At 48.8% G+C, this 18,385-nt stretch overlaps 1 protein-coding gene and 1 non-coding gene across 3 annotated transcripts; one reads left to right on the top strand and one right to left on the bottom strand.

Annotated features, from left to right (window-relative positions):
* The first annotated feature begins 1,871 nt into the window (after positions 1–1,871).
* LOC138979462 (fatty acid-binding protein homolog 6-like) lies at positions 1,872–17,775 on the top strand. 2 transcript variants are annotated; one of them, XM_070352181.1, is made up of 5 exons: positions 1,872–2,071; positions 13,346–13,479; positions 14,532–14,704; positions 15,925–16,038; positions 17,349–17,775. In XM_070352181.1, the coding sequence occupies exons 2-5, from the start codon at positions 13,401–13,403 to the stop codon at positions 17,409–17,411; spliced, it is 429 nt and encodes a 142-aa protein (XP_070208282.1). In that variant the 5' UTR covers positions 1,872–2,071; positions 13,346–13,400; the 3' UTR covers positions 17,412–17,775. The 2 variants fall into 2 exon arrangements, with proteins under 2 accessions (XP_070208282.1, XP_070208283.1); XM_070352182.1 differs by lacking the exon at positions 1,872–2,071 and adding an exon at positions 9,191–9,313.
* A 420-nt stretch (positions 17,776–18,195) lies between these two features.
* LOC138980944 (small nucleolar RNA SNORD31) lies at positions 18,196–18,261 on the bottom strand. The gene has a single exon (XR_011460510.1). It is a non-coding gene; the product is annotated as a small nucleolar RNA SNORD31 (small nucleolar RNA).
* Positions 18,262–18,385: the final 124 nt, after the last annotated feature.

Here is an 18,385-nt window from a genome sequence, read left to right on the forward strand (position 1 = left end):
TATGAGCTATGAATTTTGTTATATGAAGTCTTATATCGCGCGCGTATCTCCAGACTCGGACTCAAGGCGCAGGGATCTAATTATGCCGTGTGAGATGGAATTTTTTACACAATACATCACGCATTCACATCGACCAGCAGATCGCAGCCATTTCGGCGCATATCCTACTTTTCACGGCCTATTATTCCAAGTCACACGGGTATTTTGGTGGACATTTTTTATCTATGCCTATACAATTTTGCCAGGAAAGACCCTTTTGTCAATCGTGGGATCTTTAACGTGCACACCCCAATGTAGTGTACAACGAAGGGACCTCGGTTTTTCGTCTCATCCGAAAGACTAGCACTTGAACCCACCACCTAGATTAGGAAAGGGGGGAGAAAATTGCTAACGCCCTGACCCAGGGTCGAACTCGCAACCTCTCGCTTCCGAGCGCAAGTGCGTTACCACTCGGCCACCCAGTCCTTGTAATTTAACACGCTAAAGTTCAACTGAGATTATCCATCAAGTTCATCGCTCTGTGTTTGTGAGGGAGGGGGGGGTGGCCACGGTGTGTGTGTGTGTGTGTGGGGGGGGTGGTGGTGGTGTTGCAAGTGTGTCTGTGCCTGCGTGTGTCTATGTACGTGTGTGTCCACACTTTCGACCTTAGCTGAAACGGTCTCGAATAGCAGCTAGCATCTGCTAAAGGGACATTAAACCCCAAAAACTAACTAACTAACCTTAGTTGATAGCGATGATATTAACATTTCCGTCTGAATACGTACAGCGTTTCCTGAGGGCAAAGACAGTCATCTATAAGATATAAGATAACGGATTCTGTTCACGCTAGTGTTTCCTATCGTGAGGAGATCGCCATCACAATTTCTTTATAAACTTCTCTCTATCATAGTGTTTGTTGGAGGACTTTCAGTTTCACCATGATTGTGCTCATTACATTTTCAGTTCCGTTTGTAAAACAAAGCCTCAGGGCTCTGAAGAGGTGACATTAGACTGTATTTATGACTGATGTTGCACTGAGCTGTTGTCTTCCATTGCGGAAAATTAAAAGACATTCTTGCGTCTAATTTGTCTGTCTGTCTGTCTGTCTGTTTGTCTGTCTGTCTGTCTGTCTGTCTGTCTGCAGGGCCGGACCAAATGAGTTGTAAGGGGGGGGGGGGGGGGTTCCTCCTTTTTTGGGGGGGGCAAATCAGCGAAGTGGCGAAGCCACAAGCGCGCGCCTACAAAGCAGGCGCGCGAACTAGGGGGGTCCGGGGGCATGCACCCCCGGAAAATGTTTGAAAAACGGTTAAAATCTGTGCAATCTGGTGCATTCTGGGCCTTGTTTTGAGGGTAAAGAGCAGCATTGTGGGGGGGGGGGGGGGTACCTTTTTCTCATCGGATTTCACATTGAATAAAATTTGTTAGAGACACACACAAAATTTATTAAAAATTTTTAAAAAAAAAACCCACTCAAAACAAGGTACGTGCTTTTTCCAGGGGTGGGGTTCCGGAACCCCTGGAACCCCCCCCCCTGGGTCCGGCCCTGGTCTGTCTGTCTGTCTATCTGTCTGTCTGTCTGTCTGTCCGAGTGTCTGTCTGTCTGTCATTCTCTGTCTGTCTGTCTGTATGTTGTATGTATGTCTGTCTGTTTTTCTGTCAGTTTGTCTCAGTGTCTATCTATCTATCTATCTATTTATCTATCTGTCTGTCTGTCTGTCCGAGTGTCTGTCTGTCTGTCTGTCTGTCTGAATCTCTCTCCTCTCAAGGCCGTAACAACTGAATGGTCAAGAGTTTAATCCAAGCCAGAAATTTTGATTCAAGTGCCTGTGGTCTACTCAGTCACTGTCATTGACTCAAGTCTAGAAGAGAGTTAACTTCTGATCCTTGTCTGAATCACCGAGTCACTGATAAGTGTGTGTGCTATCGGTCAGAGACGTAAGCTACACGGCTATCTCTGCCACTTGTCTCTGCGTGTAATGACTCAAACTTGACCTAACATGCTTGTGAACTGTGGAAATATATGTGCACTCAAGACTGCCCAGTCAGTGACTCCCTACTGTTGGACTTAAATCCTGTTTGGCGTAAATTTAAGGTATGTATATGTTGCGAATGGGTTTTTTATGTTTAAAATGCAGTTCCTAAACCTTGTATGGCTAAGATAAGATGCATTATGAATGAGTATACCTAAAATGCAAGTGAAATGTGTATGTGTGTGTGTGCCGGTATGCATGTGTGTGTGTGTGTGTGTGCCGGTATGCATGTGTGTGTGTGTGTGTGCCGGTATGCATGTGTGTGTGTGTGTGTGTGCCGGTATGCATGTGTGTGTGTGTGTGCCGGTATGCATGTGTGTGTGTGTGTGTGTGTGCCGGTATGCATGTGTGTGTGTGTGCGTCGGTGCTCTCTGTGTCTCTCTCTCTCCCTCTCTTCCATGCCCCCCCCCCCTCTCTCTCTCTCTTTAAAGACCATGTGCACTCAAGACTGCCAAGTGAATCGCAACAAACTCAAGTTGAGATTTCGGCATAAATCTGAGTTGAGTGGAAGATTGAAGTGTGTTTGTTGAGCAAGACGTTCGGCTTACATTAATGGCTTCGATAGTTTAAAGAAGCAACGGGGGGTAAATCCTCAGTTGTAGCTTGCGTGTAAAAGACAAACAACAATTTATGACACTATTTAGTGTGTGCGTGTGTGTGTGTGCGTGAGTGTGTGTGTGTGTGTGTGTGTGTGTGCGTGCGTGCCAGTGTGTGCGTGTTTGCGTGCGTCCGTGCGTGCGTGCGTGGATGTGTGCCTGTGTGTGTCAGTCTGTTACACTAGTAAATCGTCGTCGCTCGTAAATCGAAAATTTCAAAACTAAATTTTCATTTAATTAATATACTTACTCAACTCACATAAATGGCATTAACTTCAGTTCATTGCTAAGATATTGAAGTAGTACTCGACCCTGGTAAGGGGGGAAGTAACTCCCTAAGAAAAACAATCCGTAGTCAAGGACGGGAGTCACCTCCCCTACCGGTAACCCGCACATGCGCGGTCCTGCTACCGGCCGTCATTCCCCCACGGAAACACACACCTGTAACACATATAATGTTAGCGGGGATGGATGGGAGGGTATAAACGATGTGAGTTGAGTAAGTATATTAATTAAATGAAAATTTAGTTTTGAAATTTTCGATTCAATCACATATTCTTACCTCAACTCACATAAATGGCAGATTGCACATAAAGGCGGTGGGATACTCACATTAATCTCTTGGAAGTATCTGGCCTGCGGCAACCATAGCTGGGAGGCAGTTGGTACCGTCCGGGTAAGTGCTGGCAATGCCCCGGAGGTAGTAGCTGAGGAAGACATCATGAGTCGTCCAGTATGCAGCTTTGAGGACGTCTGACATCCTTCCAGACAGCTAAGGAAGTTGCCCACGCTCAAGCCTCGTGCATACGAGGTGATCGAGGAGGAAGGACTGACTGCCCCCCCCCCTTTTTGTGTCTGCCACCACTGATAAGCATGCCTTATAAGTGTGGAAGACCATCTGGAAAGCGTGGTTTTTGCAAAGTCTTTATTTCGGGCTGAAATGATCGAAATAAACAACAACTTCGGAGCTGATGCTCGAAACGGAGCGGTGCGCGACAAGTAAGCCTTAAGCGCGCGTACCGGGCAGTTAGAAAAATCCGGATCGCCGGGGGCTAAAAATGTCCCGGAGAGGCCGAATGGAAATGATCGGTGAAAGTGGACCAGGTTTTTGATTCTTGGCGAGAAAATCGGGACGGACACGCAGTGAAACCGAGCCGTCTCTTCCGAAAGTGATATCCCGGTCTAGGCCTGAGAGGCCGTGGATCTCACTGCCCCTCCGCGCGGAAGCGAGCAGTATGAGCATGGGAGTTTTGCGCGTAAGGTCAGAGAGACTAGCGTCTTGTAAAGGTTCAAAAGCACTAGAACGGAGAAATTCGAGTACTAGAAGAACGTCCCAAGCCGGGACAGAAGTTCTCTCCGTTGCAGAACTGAGGGCCGCGCCCTTTAGCACACTCGCGATAACTCCCCCGAGGGAGATGGAGCGTCCAAGTTGCTTAAAAGTAACAGAGATGGCTGAGCGGCGAGCGCGCAAAGCGGACGCGGCGCGTCCCCGAGCGGAGAGCCATGCCAGATGGTTTGCGACCTGCATTGATCGCAGGGCGACCGGGACAACATTATTAGCCGCAAACCATCGAGTCCGAGCCAGCCAGTGTGACTAGTAGACAGAGGAGGTGGCCTGTGAGCCTTTCTGGCCTAAGTCCAAAAGCGAAAACGGAGGCGCCTGAGCACCCCAGTGATCTCCGAACCCTCTCCAGGCGTGAGGATCCAGGCCCTCGGGGCGATGTGCAGAGTCCCCGTTCTGGGCTGGAAAAGCTCCCTTCGCCGGCGGCCGAGCGGGATTGGCGGGCCGCTGGTGAGCCGCATGGGGTCCGGGAACTAATGCTGACTGGGCCAGCGCGGTGCCACGAGAAGGAGATGAAGCCGCTCCAAGTCGGCTTTAGGCTGAACCCTTCCGATGAGTGGAGTGGGAGGGAAGGCGTAAGCCTCTAGCCCTGCCCAGCTGATCGTCATCGTGTCGATTTGTCAAGCTTCCGGGCCCGGAAACAGACACAACGATCGGGAGGCGACGTGAAAATCTCGTGGCAAAAAGGACGACCATCGGACGCTCTACCTGCGCCCAAAGAAGGAGGAGCGCCTGATGGTCCACTCCGTGTGGAGGATCTGGAAGGAACGGCTGATGACGTCGGCAAGGACGTTCAGGCAGCCGGGCAGATAGCGAGCCGAGATCAGGATCTAAGAGAGAGTCTCGCATGCTCGGCTGGACCACAGCCGAGATCGGGACCCGCCCTGTTTGTTGGAATAAGCAGAGACCGCCGTGTTGTCGTAAAGAAACAACAAATGGGTGCACTGGAAAGCGGAGAGAAAGTGATGAAACAGAAGCCAAGGAGTGTTCATCCACTGAGGCGTGGTCTGCTGCGACCAGACCCCGAAACGGAACTGAGACGTCCCAGCCGTGTGACGTCGGATTCCAGACTGGACTGAGCGCCGCCTGAAAAGGGCGCGCCTGCAGTTTGTAAAACGACGTTGAGTTGGACGGACTGCCCACTCCCGTGAATCGAACACCATGCCTTGGTGCAACACCCCGGGGACAACCAAAATTGTGCCGTAAAGTCCCAAGAAGGGGTGGCCGAGAAACTCCTCTATAGCCTGCTTCCGCAGAAAGAGAAGGATTTCCGCCTGAAAAGTCTCCTGAGCGTCTGGGCTGACCGGAAACCGGAAGTTGGCCGGCGCCCTGGACGAAGGGGCTTTGCCTTCCTGCCAAGGAAGGCGGAACCCCGATCGAATCACCCCCATGCTCCATAGGCTGCTTGCCCGAGACAGCCAAGCTGTCAGGACCCGGAAGAGGCCGCCTGCTACCAAAAGGGTAGAGGCTGGGGGGGGTGACTGGATCGGGGGTGGCTCATTGGGGGTTGGGCTTGCGCCCAGACCCCCGCTTCCCGAAGGAAGGTTTACGCTGGTAAGGACGGGACCGTGACCCACCCCTACCTGCGCGAGACGACTGCTGCCCAGAAGAGCTGTCTGGCGCTGACGTAGAACTCCGTGGTTTGTTGCTGTGCTGCTTAAGAGCGAGTTCCGTCAGTTGCACCACATGTTGGTCACGAGTTTCCTCAGTTTGCTGCCGAAGGGCATCCAAAGAGTGAGACCCCAGCAACGCACCCTCTGAAAAGGGAGAGACTCTCAAAGAGTCTATGGTGGCCTTATCCGTCAGGCGAGAGCCGTTAAGAAAAGCCTCGCGCCTCCAGAACACCACCTGAGAGTAGAGCCGAGCAGCAAGCGTCATCTGACTGTCAGTGACCTTCGCAAGCGCCGCCAGGAGCATGGCAGCATCAGCCTCAATAGCATCGTCACGAAACCTAAAAGGCTCGATGGACGAAGCGATGGCTCTCGTGAGAGACCGGATGAGCGTTTCCGCTAAAGAGGTCAGTTCAAGGGAAGAACGCCCGCTTTCCTCCAGCCCGAGTAGACTCTGTTCCGTACAAACGGAAGTCCTATCTCGGCTATAACCATCCTGCCGCAAGCGAGCCAGTTCCGGAGTCACCGGAAGTGGAGCTGTGGGCAGCGAAAAGGAGGAGAGAAGAGAATGTGGCCTGCTAGGCAGCCGCGATCTTCTCGAGTTGGCTGGGAGGCCGCCGCCTGCCTGAGCCGAGGTTAACCAAGGCTGGGCAGAAGGGGGGGCTTCCCCATGAGCAGCCAAAAGAGGGTAGGGTGTGTTAGCGTCCGCCAACACCTGAGCCATCACAAACGGGACGGAAGGAGATTCCATGAAACGGAACTTCGCCCTCGTGTCCCCCGCGCCCGCAAAGTCTGCCAAAGCAGAAGGAGGGGGTGCGACAACAGTAGAGTCGGCGGAGACACCCTCAGGGAAGTACCGTGAGGTTATCTCCGCAGCCAACTCCAGAGTAGGGCCCAGCTTATTGGGAATCCGTAAGGGGGTAACGGATTCGGAACGATCCTCATCCCCTTCCTGTTCCTCTCCAAAACCTTCCTGATCTCCATCAGAAGGAGGGTCCGGTAAACCGGAAACCCACCCGTCCACGGAAGCGGAAGTGGCTAGAGTCGGTTGAACAATAGACGGAAGCGCCGCAAACTGTCCACCAACAGCACCGCCGACAACCGGAACCGCCGCGGCGGAACCGGAAGTCGGGGCCGGAAGTCGATGCGTAACCAGGGACGGGATAGCAGGGACACTGCCACCGGAACCACTAGCCCGCTGTCCTCCACCGGAAGTGCCTGCCACAGCACAACCGGAAGTCGAGGACGACAATCCGCGGGCAGGCCCGACCGGAAGCCCCGAGGGGCAACCAGAGGAGCCTACCCCCTGCGAACTCCAACCAGGAACGGCGGCAGCCGAACCAAGAGCTACAGGTCGATGACCGCCGACAGAATCTTGTAGGCCAGAGCTGGGCAAACAAGACGCTGCTGCCTGCCCCCCAGAGGCCGGGACAGCCGAAACTGATCCCAGGGGGGCAGGCTGGCGCGCTACGCCGCTCCCTAGCGCACCCACCACGTGATGGACGGTGTACTGCCGGGGAGGAGCCGTCTGCGAACCCGGCAACGCAAGAGCGTAACCCGGGCCCGCAGGCAAGTGTGAGCCCCCAAAAAGATGGGGACTCCCACAAACGCCGCCCAACGCCGAAGCGCTGGAACCGGGCGGCGCTAAGGCCGCGAACCCCCCTGACAAGGCAGGGGAATCCGCAACCGAACCAGAAAAATCCGGCCCGAGATCGGCCGACGTGATCGTCGCGGACGGCCGCAGCCTAGAAAGAGAAGCCACCCCCCCCACGCCAGGCGGGAGGGGAGCGACAGGCCTTTCCGCCGAATGTAAGGCAACTAGGTCATGTTTCAGAGTTGCGAACATAGCCAGAATTTCTTCCCGCGACACGGACTCGCTAGACCGTGGCGTCTGCGAGCGCGAGAGAGGAGAAGAAGAACGTTCCCGCGTAGGGAAAACCGGTGACGGTGACGTAGAGTCGAGCGAAACCCGTTCTGTCTTCTTAGTCACCGGGTCCGTAACCAGAATTAAAGAAGTAGGCTGTGAAGAAGCCACAGAGGCACGCGTCTTTGATTTAGACTTAGACTTGTCTTTATCCTTCTCTTTTCCCGGTGAAGAGAGTAGGGAAACAAGTTTGCCCTTGCTTTTTGAGTTTTTGTCCGCCATTTGCAATATCGAACACGCGCACGTGGAGATGAATTACAACAGCGAAAATACTCAAACGAACGAAAATACTCGAACGAACGCAGCGAAGAGATAGTGAAACGATCTTACCTAAAGATAGCAACGCAAAGACCAGGGTCAAATGGCCTTCCACGAAGGCCAAGGCAAAAAATATGCCGGAGTACCACAACACGTCTGTGCAGGAGTGTTGAAGTGGGTGGAATGACGGCCGGTAGCAGGACCGCGCATGTGCGGGTTACCGGTAGGGGAGGTGACTCCCGTCCTTGACTACGGATTGTTTTTCTTAGGGAGTTACTTCCCCCCTTACCAGGGTCGAGTACTACTTCAATATCTTAGCAATGAACTGAAGTTAATGCCATTTATGTGAGTTGAGGTAAGAATATGTGATTGAATGTGAGACTAAGTGGAAGGTTGGAGTGTGTTTTGCTCATTCACGTTTACGGCTAGACAGGACTTCTTGCATTTGATTTGGGTAGCAGGCAGTGTAACAAATCATTAATACATGTTTTAAAGGTGTTGATTGTCACTCAGTTAAGCCTGGTGTGTGTGTGTGTGTGTGTGTGTGTGTGTGTGTGTGTGTGTGTGTGTGTGCGTGCGTGCGAGCGAGCGTGTCTGTCTGTATATGTTTCTGTCTGTCTGTCTATAAATGCCGATGCGTCAAGAAAGACTTGTTCCTACCTGTCGCGCCTTTAAGTTTTATTCCTGCGAAGGCCACTGCGCGTAGGTGTTCCACGCCGTGAGATAAGGTGTGAGATATAAACCAACGACACTATATCTTTTTTTAAACAGAGATAGGGGCATTTCTGTATCAGCGTTTTAAGGCGATGTCCGACGCGGTGAGGCACTAAAACCACCAAAATTTAACTTGGAGAATACATGGAATAACTTAATTTTTGGGGTAGTTATTGAAGTGACTTATGAAAAGAAATGAAAAATATGTGAATACTACAGGACATAGACTGCCGTTGCTATGGAAACTGGCTTAAACAGCACCATATTGGATTTCTAGGAAACGGTTTTACAGCAACATCATACATCAGAAATGCTTAATATTTGGCACAAAGATACACATGACTTTTATCAACAATTGTATAGAACGATTTTTTTTAGAAAAGACTACAGTTGAACTTATATTAATTTTTGAAATAAGGATTAAAGACTATGCGGTTAGAAATTCATTAATCCTTATTACAAAAATTAATATAAACTCAACTGTAGTCTTTAGTAAAACAATATCGTTCTATATGATTGTAGATAAAAAGACATGTGTATCTCTGTGCCAAATATCATGCATTTTTGATGTATGAAGTCGCTGTAAAACCGTTTCCTAGAAATCCAATATGGCGGCTGTTTCCATAGCAACGGCCATCTGTGTCCATTAATATTTACAAATTTGTCATTCATTGTTATAAGTCACTTTAATAACTACCAAGAAAACTAGGTTATTCCATGTATTCTTCAAGTTTAATTTTAGTGCCACACATCGCCTAAACCCTGTATCGTAATACAAACTTTTGGCCAAATTAGCTGTAGAAGTAGCAGACTACAAAACCGCTCAGACGACAGAACAAGCTTGTGGTTCGCCTGGAACGGTAAGTGTGAAATTCGATTTTATCGTAACCTTGAGACAAGTAGAAACTGGAATTTGGTTCTTCAGTCTACTATTAATTTAAAAAAAAAAAAAAAAAAAAAAAAGTATCGTGTGTTATTGGAACGTTGAATTATGGCCAAAAAAAAAAAATTGTCTGTTTCTGGTCACCCGACCGACCCTAAATTTCGGCGCCGACCCTAAACTTTTTTTTTCCTAACTCCAAAATTTTGGGTTTTTTGGTGGTGGTAAAGGACAGGGTGAGAAAATGAACAACAAAAACGTGTGAAAACGAAAGTCCGCTGACGATTTGTAAATGTGTTGAGTGTCTTGTCTCTATGTATAGTGAATCCAGTCTCTTTGCGCGATTTTTAAAGTTAGTTTTATTGGTCTACATTTGGGGGTAAAAAAAAAAAAAAAAAAAAAAAAAAAAAAAAAAAAATCCCGACCTACCGACCCTATTTTTTTTAGCCATGTTACCAGAAACAGACAATTTTTTTTTTTTGGCCTATTGACAAAACAAAACGTTACATTTACAGTACGTCGACTCTGAGTGGTCTTCCAAGCACACACACACCAACACTGATACAAATAATAATTGGCCGAGTGGTCTGGGTGGCCGAGTGGTAACGACTGGGTGGCCGAGTGGTAACGACTGGGTGGCCGAGTGGTAACGACTGGGTGGCCGAGTGGTAACGATTGGGTGGCCGAGTGGTAACGACTGGGTGGCCGAGTGGATTGGGTGGCCGAGTGGTAACGACTGGGTGGCCGAGTGGTAACGACTGGGTGGCCGAGTGGTAACGATTGGGTGGCCGAGTGGTAACGACTGGGTGGCCGAGTGGTAACGACTGGGTGGCCGAGTGGTAACGACTGGGAGGCCGAGTGGTAAGGACTGGGTGGCCGAGTGGTAACGACTGGCCCGGGTGGCCGAGTGGTAACGACTGGGTGGCCGAGTGGTAACGACTGGGAGGCCGAGTGGTAACGACTGGGTGGCCGAGTGGTAACGACTGGGTGGCCGAGTGGTAACGACTGGGTGGCCGAGTGGTAACGACTGGGAGGCCGAGTGGTAACGACTGGGTGGCCGAGTGGTAACGACTGGGTGGCCGAGTGGTAACGACTGGGTGGCCGAGTGGTAACGACTGGGTGGCCGAGTGGTAACGACTGGGTGGCCGAGTGGTAACGACTGGGTGGCCGAGTGGTCTGGGTGGCCGAGTGGTAACGACTGGGTGGCCGAGTGGTAACGACTGGGTGGCCGAGTGGTAACGACTGGGTGGCCGAGTGGTAACGATTGGGTGGCCGAGTGGTAACGACTGGGTGGCCGAGTGGATTGGGTGGCCGAGTGGTAACGACTGGGTGGCCGAGTGGTAACGACTGGGTGGCCGAGTGGTAACGATTGGGTGGCCGAGTGGTAACGACTGGGTGGCCGAGTGGTAACGACTGGGTGGCCGAGTGGTAACGACTGGGAGGCCGAGTGGTAAGGACTGGGTGGCCGAGTGGTAACGACTGGCCCGGGTGGCCGAGTGGTAACGACTGGGTGGCCGAGTGGTAACGACTGGGAGGCCGAGTGGTAACGACTGGGTGGCCGAGTGGTAACGACTGGGTGGCCGAGTGGTAACGACTGGGTGGCCGAGTGGTAACGACTGGGAGGCCGAGTGGTAACGACTGGGTGGCCGAGTGGTAACGACTGGGTGGCCGAGTGGTAACGACTGGGTGGCCGAGTGGTAACGACTGGGTGGCCGAGTGGTAACGACTGGGTGGCCGAGTGGTAACGACTGGGGGGCCGAGTGGTAACGACTGGGTGGCCGAGTGGTAACGACTGGGTGGCCGAGTGGTAACGACTGGGTGGCCGAGTGGTAACGACTGGGTGGCCGAGTGGTAACGACTGGGTGGCCGAGTGGTAACGACTGGGAGGCCGAGTGGTAACGACTGGGTGGCCGAGTGGTAACGACTGGGTGGCCGAGTGGTAACGACTGGGTGGCCGAGTGGTAACGACTGGGTGGCCGAGTGGTAACGACTGGGTAGCCGAGTGGTAACGACTGGGTGGCCGAGTGGTAACGACTGGGTGGCCGAGTGGTAACGACTGGCCCGGGTGGCCGAGTGGTAACGACTGGGTGGCCGAGTGGTAACGACTGGGTGGCCGAGTGGTAACGACTGGGTGGCCGAGTGGTAACGCACTTGCGCCCGGAAGCGAGAGATTGCGAGTTCGACCCTGGGTCAGGGCGTTAGCAATTTTCTCCCCCCTTTCCTAACCTAGGTGGTGGGTTCAAGTGCTAGTCTTTCGGATGAGACGAAAAACCGAGGTCCCTTCGTGTACACTACATTGGGGGTGTGCACGTTAAAGATCCCACGATTGACAGAATGGTCTTTCCTGGCAAAATTGTATAGGCATAGATAAAAATGTCCATCAAAATGCCCGTGTGACTTGGAATAATAGGCCGTGAAAAGTAGGATATGCGCCGAAATGGCTGCGATCTGCTGGCCGATGTGAATGCGTGATGTATTGTGTAAAAAAAATTCCATCTCACACGGCATAAATAAATCCCTGCGCCTTGAATATGTGCGCGATATAAATTGCATTAAAAAAAAATCCCTGCGCTTAGAACTGTACCCACGGAATACGCGCGATATAAGCCTCATAATGTATCTCAAAATCCTTGATGAATCTTGCATGCAAAATGTTGGCGAGGTAATGTTCCAATAACCTACATTTCTTCTTCTGTTTTATTCTGAATTTTGAAACGTTAGCCGTGTATATAAAATTGACTTAAATAAAATGAATCGTGCTATCCAAAGCTGCCGCTAGAAATCAAACAGAACTTGTTTGAAACGGCACATTCATTCCCATGTAAATAGCTCGGCTCAACGGTAGATATTGGGGCGGGGATATAGCTCAGTTGGTAGTGCGCTGGATTTGTATTCAGTTGGCCGCTGTCAGCGTGAGTTCGATCCCAGGTTCGGCGGAAATTTAGTTCACAGAGTCAACTTTGTGTGCAGACTCTCTTCGGTGTCCGAACCTCCCCCCGTGTACACTACATTGGGTGTGCACGTTAAAGATCCCACGATTGACAAAAGGGTCTTTCCTGGCAAAATTGCTTAGGCACAGTTAATAATTGTCTACCTATACCCGTGTGACTTGGAATAATAGGCCGTGAAAGGTAAATATGCGCCGACATGGCTGCAATCTACTGGCCGTATAAAATTTCATCTCACACGGCATCACTGCAGAGCGCCTAGAACTGTACCCACGGAATATGCGCGATATAAGACTCATTGATTGATTGATTGATTGATATTGCATCAGCTGTCTCGTGAAACCTTAGTGCAGATAATTGTATACTCGCGTGTTGTCGTTGATAAGATAGCAGTGTCACAAAAGGCCGTTCTCCTTACCTCAAATTTCCGATATCAGGAAAGACTGAGACTGTACCTTCAAATCTTTATCAAGTCAGTGTCACCGTTGATTAGGCCAAAAATTGTTTTTGTCTGTTTAGGGTAACATGACCAAAAAAAGTAGGGTCGGTAGGTAGGTAAAGTTTTTTTTTTTTTGGCTGAACATTCACTTCTTATATTTGATGAATACATGTTTCAAAACTAACGTATAAATAAAACAGAGAGAAAGGGAGAGAAAGAAACGCCAAATGTCTCTTTTTAGCATTTTTACCTCTTTTTTTTTCTTTTTTTTTCTTTTAAATTAAAAAAAAGTTTTTGGGTCGGCGCCAAATCGATAGGGTCGGTCGGGTTACCCTAAACAGACAATTTTTTTTGTTGGCCTTAACACAACCCCCCCCCCCCCCCCACACACACACACACACACACACAATATTCCCCACCTCTGCACAGGGAGCTGATAGGCTGTCGATTTTTGTTTTATATCAGCCCAGGGATCTAATATAGGTCTATGATCAGCCTAAGTGGAAGGATGTCAGACTGACTTTAGTTCCGTGTGCGTGGGTGCTTACGTGGGTGCATGCACGCATATCCCTTTACCGTAGACAGTAACATTACATAGTTTTTGATTATTTTTATCCGGATACAGTACAGACCAATACTCCATCTGCGTCTGAAGTGAGCTACACATTTCACCATCAGCCATGTCTAACGGCGATCAGTTTTTGGGCCACTGGAAGTTGGCTTCCAGCGAAAACTGGGATGAATACATGAAAGCTGCGGGTATGTTACATTTTTATTCAAAGTTCAGGAAAAATAGAAAGTGGGACAGTGAGCATTTTGAGAGAGAGAGAGAGAGAGAGAGAGAGAGAGAGAGAGAGAGAGAGAGAGAGAGAGAGAGAGAGCGAGCGAGCGAGCGAGACAGACAAACAGACACACATACAGACAGAAAGAAAGACGGACGGACGTACCGACAGACAGAGGCAGATACTATTAACGTGGGGATGGATATGCAGCGAGTGTGTGTGCGTGTGTGCGCCCGTGTGTGTGCGTGTGTGTGCGTACGTGTGTGTGTGCGTGTGTGTGCGTGTGGATGTGTGCGTCCGTGTGTGTGTGTGTGTTCGTGCGTGTGTTGGCGGGGGATGGAGGGGAGGAGGAGGTTAAACCTCCCTATCAACCACTCATTAAAACACAACTACGTCATGCTAATAAACCTCCATTAAAAAGAAAATTAAAAAAATTCTCAGGTGTTGGACTGGCCACTCGGAAAGAAGCCAACCAGTTGACCAACAACAAAGAATGGAAGAGGGGAGGGGGGGCCACGCAACCTGATGTTGTATGCATCTTCAACTCCCGTACAAGCACAGTGCTAGGGCTGCGGGCAGCTAAATCTACCTGTATACTATGTTTGTATTCAGGTGTGGAACTGGTCACTCGCAAAGTGACCAGTCAGCTGACCAGCTGCGAGATATGAAAGAAAGGATGGTGGGGGGGGGGGGGGGGGGGGGAGGCACGGGGGGCACGCAATCTGACATTTTATGTATCTAAAACTCCCTAAAAAAACAAAACACACGTGCTAGCTAGATCTCCAAACACAATCATTTTCTTTTTCTTCACAGGTGTGGAACAGTACTGGTCACGCACAAAGTGGCCAGTCAGCTGATCAGCTGCGAGATATGAAAGAAGGGAGGGGGGTGTTAGCGGGGGGGGGGGGGGGGGAGTTTGTTTCAGTGGGGGGCACACAATCTGACATTTTATGCATCTAAAACTCCCTAAAACAACAACGTGCTAGCTAGATATCCAAACACAATCATTTTCTCACTTTTTCTTCACAGGTGTTGGACTGGTCACTCGCAAAGTGGCCAACCAGCTGACCAGCTACGAGGACTGGAAGAGGGAGGGGGACCAGTGGACGCTCCACATCTCCTCCACCTTCAAGTCCAAAATCGTCACCTTCAAGATGGGCGAGGAATTTGACGAGGACACCATGGACGGCAGGAAGGTCAAGGTGAGGTCAAGGTCATCACTAAAGTCATTTGAGGTCAAGGATGTATAAGAAGGGTCAGGGTGGATTGTTTCAACTTGAAGGCCGGTCATTGATGTGCAGTGACTGAGTGTTCAACGATAAGAAAAAAAACCGGGTTGAGTCTTCAAGTGATGGGTCAAAGTTCAGAGATTTTTATTTATTTATTTACGAGGATTTATATCGCGCACGTATCTCACCACACAAGGCGACTCAAGGCGCATGTTACCTATTAATGCCGTGTGAGATGGAATTTTTTACACAATATATCACGCATTCACATCGGCCAGTAGATCGACTGCCTTTAGGCGCTGCATCCACCTTTCACGGCCTATTATTCCAGGTCACACGGGTATTTTGGTGGACATTTTTATCTACGCCTATACAATTTTGCCAGGAAAGACCCTTTTTGTCAATCGTGGGATCTTTAACGTGCACACCCCAATGTAGTGTACACGAAGGGACCTCGGTTTTTCGTCTCATCCGAAAGACTAGCACTTGAACCCACCACCTAGGTTAGGAAAGGGGGGAGAAAATAGCGGCCTGACCCAGGGTCGAACACGCAACCTCTCGATTCCGAGCGCAAGTGCGTTACCACTCGGCCACCCAGTCCCTAAGCGACATAATCGGGTTCAATGAGGTCAAGGATGAGACAAATGACAAAGTGGGTCACTGTGTAAAGTCAAGAGGTCACACGAGGTCATAGATATAAGCAAGGGAATTCTGAGTCAGCTAGAGTAAAGAATAACGCAAAGGTCAATTATATAATTAGTTGTTTAGGGCGGGGATGTAGCTCAGTCGGTAGCGCGCTGGATTTGTATCCAGTTGGCCGCTGTCAGCGTGAGTTCGTCCCCACGTTCGGCGAGAGATTTATTTCTCAGAGTCAACTTTGTGTGCAGACTCTCCTCGGTGTCCGAACACCCCTGTGTGTACACGCAAGCACAAGACCAAGTGCGCACGAAAAAGATCCTGTAATCCATGTCAGAGTTCGGTGGGTTATAGAAACACGAAAATACCCAGCATGCTTCCTCCGAAAGCGGCGTATGGCTGCCTAAATGGCGGGGTAAAAACGGTCGTACACGTAAAATTCCACTCGTGCAAAAAAACACGAGTGCACGTGGGAGTTTCAGCCCACGAACGTAGAAGAAGAAGATTAGTTGTTTAAAATGTAAAGCAAGCAAAAATTGAATGTTCGTTATTTTCAGTCGTTGGTGACATTAGAGGGGGATAAAATGGTCCACAAACAGAAGCCCACCAAAGAAGGCGAACTGGACTCTACCGTTACCCGAGAAATTTTGGATGATGGACGTTTATTAGTGGTAAGTATGCCGAGTTAAACCTTGGGAAAGTTTTATTCGCTGTATTCACCCTCTCTGGATAACTTGCACATGTCAAAACAGTTGCAGAATCACAAATCTCAAAACCGTTAGGCTTTTTTTCTTTGTTTCACTTTTGGCAGCGTTCACTCTAAATATGCCGCCTAAAACGGACTCGTTTCTGTCCACAGCCAAAGCTTTTATCACACAAAAATTGCTATATATGACAGCTAAGACCGTATTTGTTACATTTTAGCAGTGTTGACCCCGAGTTTCCACTGCAAACAAAAAATAATAGCAAAATCTCAAAGTATGTGCGAGTCACCTAAGATTCACCTTCAACAAATCGAAGAAAATAATAGCCAAAGGCTATTTTCATTAATTCATTAAAAAGCTTGCTGGAAATAACCTATAACTAGCCCGGCCTCGAGATTTAAAAAAAATATAACAAAAAGTCTTCTTTTCGTGGTAGTTGATAATTTCATTTATTTTCACTCCGTTTTTGAAAAGCTTCTTTAGTTTCCTGGTGTGCTTTAAATAATGCTCTCGTCAACCCGAAACAGATAAATCTAAAGCATATTTTAATTAGTCTGACTTGTAGACAAAGTTGTATCATGTTATTTTGAAGTATTGGGGGCTTTTTACGGTGATTCGTGAAGGCCGCTTCACTGGTCCATATTATTTGCCCAGGCTCCTAATATGGACCATTTGTGATTTTTTTCTGCATTTAATTTTTGCTGAATGTCGATCTATTTCACTCTAAATTGGCCTAACGGTTAACCTAAGAGAGAAGGACTACCAAACACAAAATGAAACTTCTTCGCAAGAAAACAAGCTAGTTATCAGCATGAAACAAAAAGTGGTCCATATTAGGAGCCCTTCCCTTACCTTTTATTTCCGAGTCGAGATCAAAATTCCCCTTTCAAATGCTACATTTCAACAGCACACCCCCCCCCCCCCCCCCCATGGCAAGCCTTTGAGAAGACCCCCTCTCCATCTTCTCTCAAAGAGAAGGTCCAGTCTTCGTTTGTGAATGTGTGTGTGCACGTGTGTGCGCCAATCTGGGTGGGTGTGTGCATGTTGTGTTTGTGTGCGCGCGTACATATGTGTGTATCAGTGTGAGTGGAGTGTGTGCTAGTGTGTGTATGTCTGTCTGTGTGTGTGTGCCATGGGTGGCGGTGTGTGTGTGTGTGTAAGCGCGCGCTGGTTTCGACAGCTTGCCCCGTGTCTGTCTTCCGTCTCATCCGACACTCATTTGTACCCAATTTGCAAACACAGATGACATCACGCTCATTCTGCTTTCTTCTTTGCAGACGTTTGTAGCAGAAAACAAAGGCCTAACAGCGAAGAGATACTTCACGTCCCACAAGCCCTGACGTCATTCATCGTGTTGCGTCATCGGTGTCTCATTGAAATCATCAATGCTTCATAATAATTAAGCTTATGACCGAACTTGATCAAAATGTGCAAACTTGCAATTCTCTATTAGGTTCTAAAGAAATTAACTATTGTGTCAATTGTGCTGGTATTGTCCATTCAATCTTATTTCACCAACGATCAAATAAAAACAAGTTAATAAATGTATGCAAAATAAGCCTAATGATGTACTGTTCAGCTCTTAGTTGTAGGTGATTGGATATTATTATGCTATCTTTTGAATGTGCATTCCATCTGCCATCATGATCAACACCCTGGCTACTGTGCTAGTAATTTGTTTATGAATAAATTCTTCAACAGACACGAGTAGTGTTTTTTTTACGAAATTAATTCATACAAAAACCCACTGTACACAGAGACCACCCAGGCTGTTCATGTTTGGTATGTGACCAAGTGGAGGGTTGGTCTTATGCCATCTAAAATCCTGCCCTAATCTGAGACGGTGAGCCAAACTTTTCACAAGGAGTACATTCAATTCATTTTGCAACTTGGCATGGGTGTCAGATACATGCACAAAATCTAACAAACATGTCCCACGTCAAGTCAAGCAGACAGTTAAGTTCTGTATGGGTTCAAGTCGAGCTGAACAAATTTGTGATCGCATGAAGAGAATCATAAGGCAATGAGCCAGTACCCTACTGGCAATATCCAAGAGCCAAAGTGACATAAGCGCTCCGAATAATGTGCTGAACTAGTGTATTTTGTGCATCACATTATTACTTTGCTTCATCAGAACATCCTATCAGTCACAGAAATCAGACTGGGGCGGTAAATGGTTCATCATCAAAGCTTTGTGCGAAATAAGCAAGAGTTATACAAGAAAAATCTCATGGGAATGAAATTTGTTCATTTCAACAATTGCTATTTATCTATCTATATCTATCTATATATACGGCTTGTGTGTGTGTCTGTC

The sequence above is a fragment of the Littorina saxatilis genome, linkage group LG11, assembly GCF_037325665.1.
Source record: "Littorina saxatilis isolate snail1 linkage group LG11, US_GU_Lsax_2.0, whole genome shotgun sequence".
Classification (NCBI taxonomy): Eukaryota; Metazoa; Mollusca; class Gastropoda; order Littorinimorpha; family Littorinidae; genus Littorina; species Littorina saxatilis.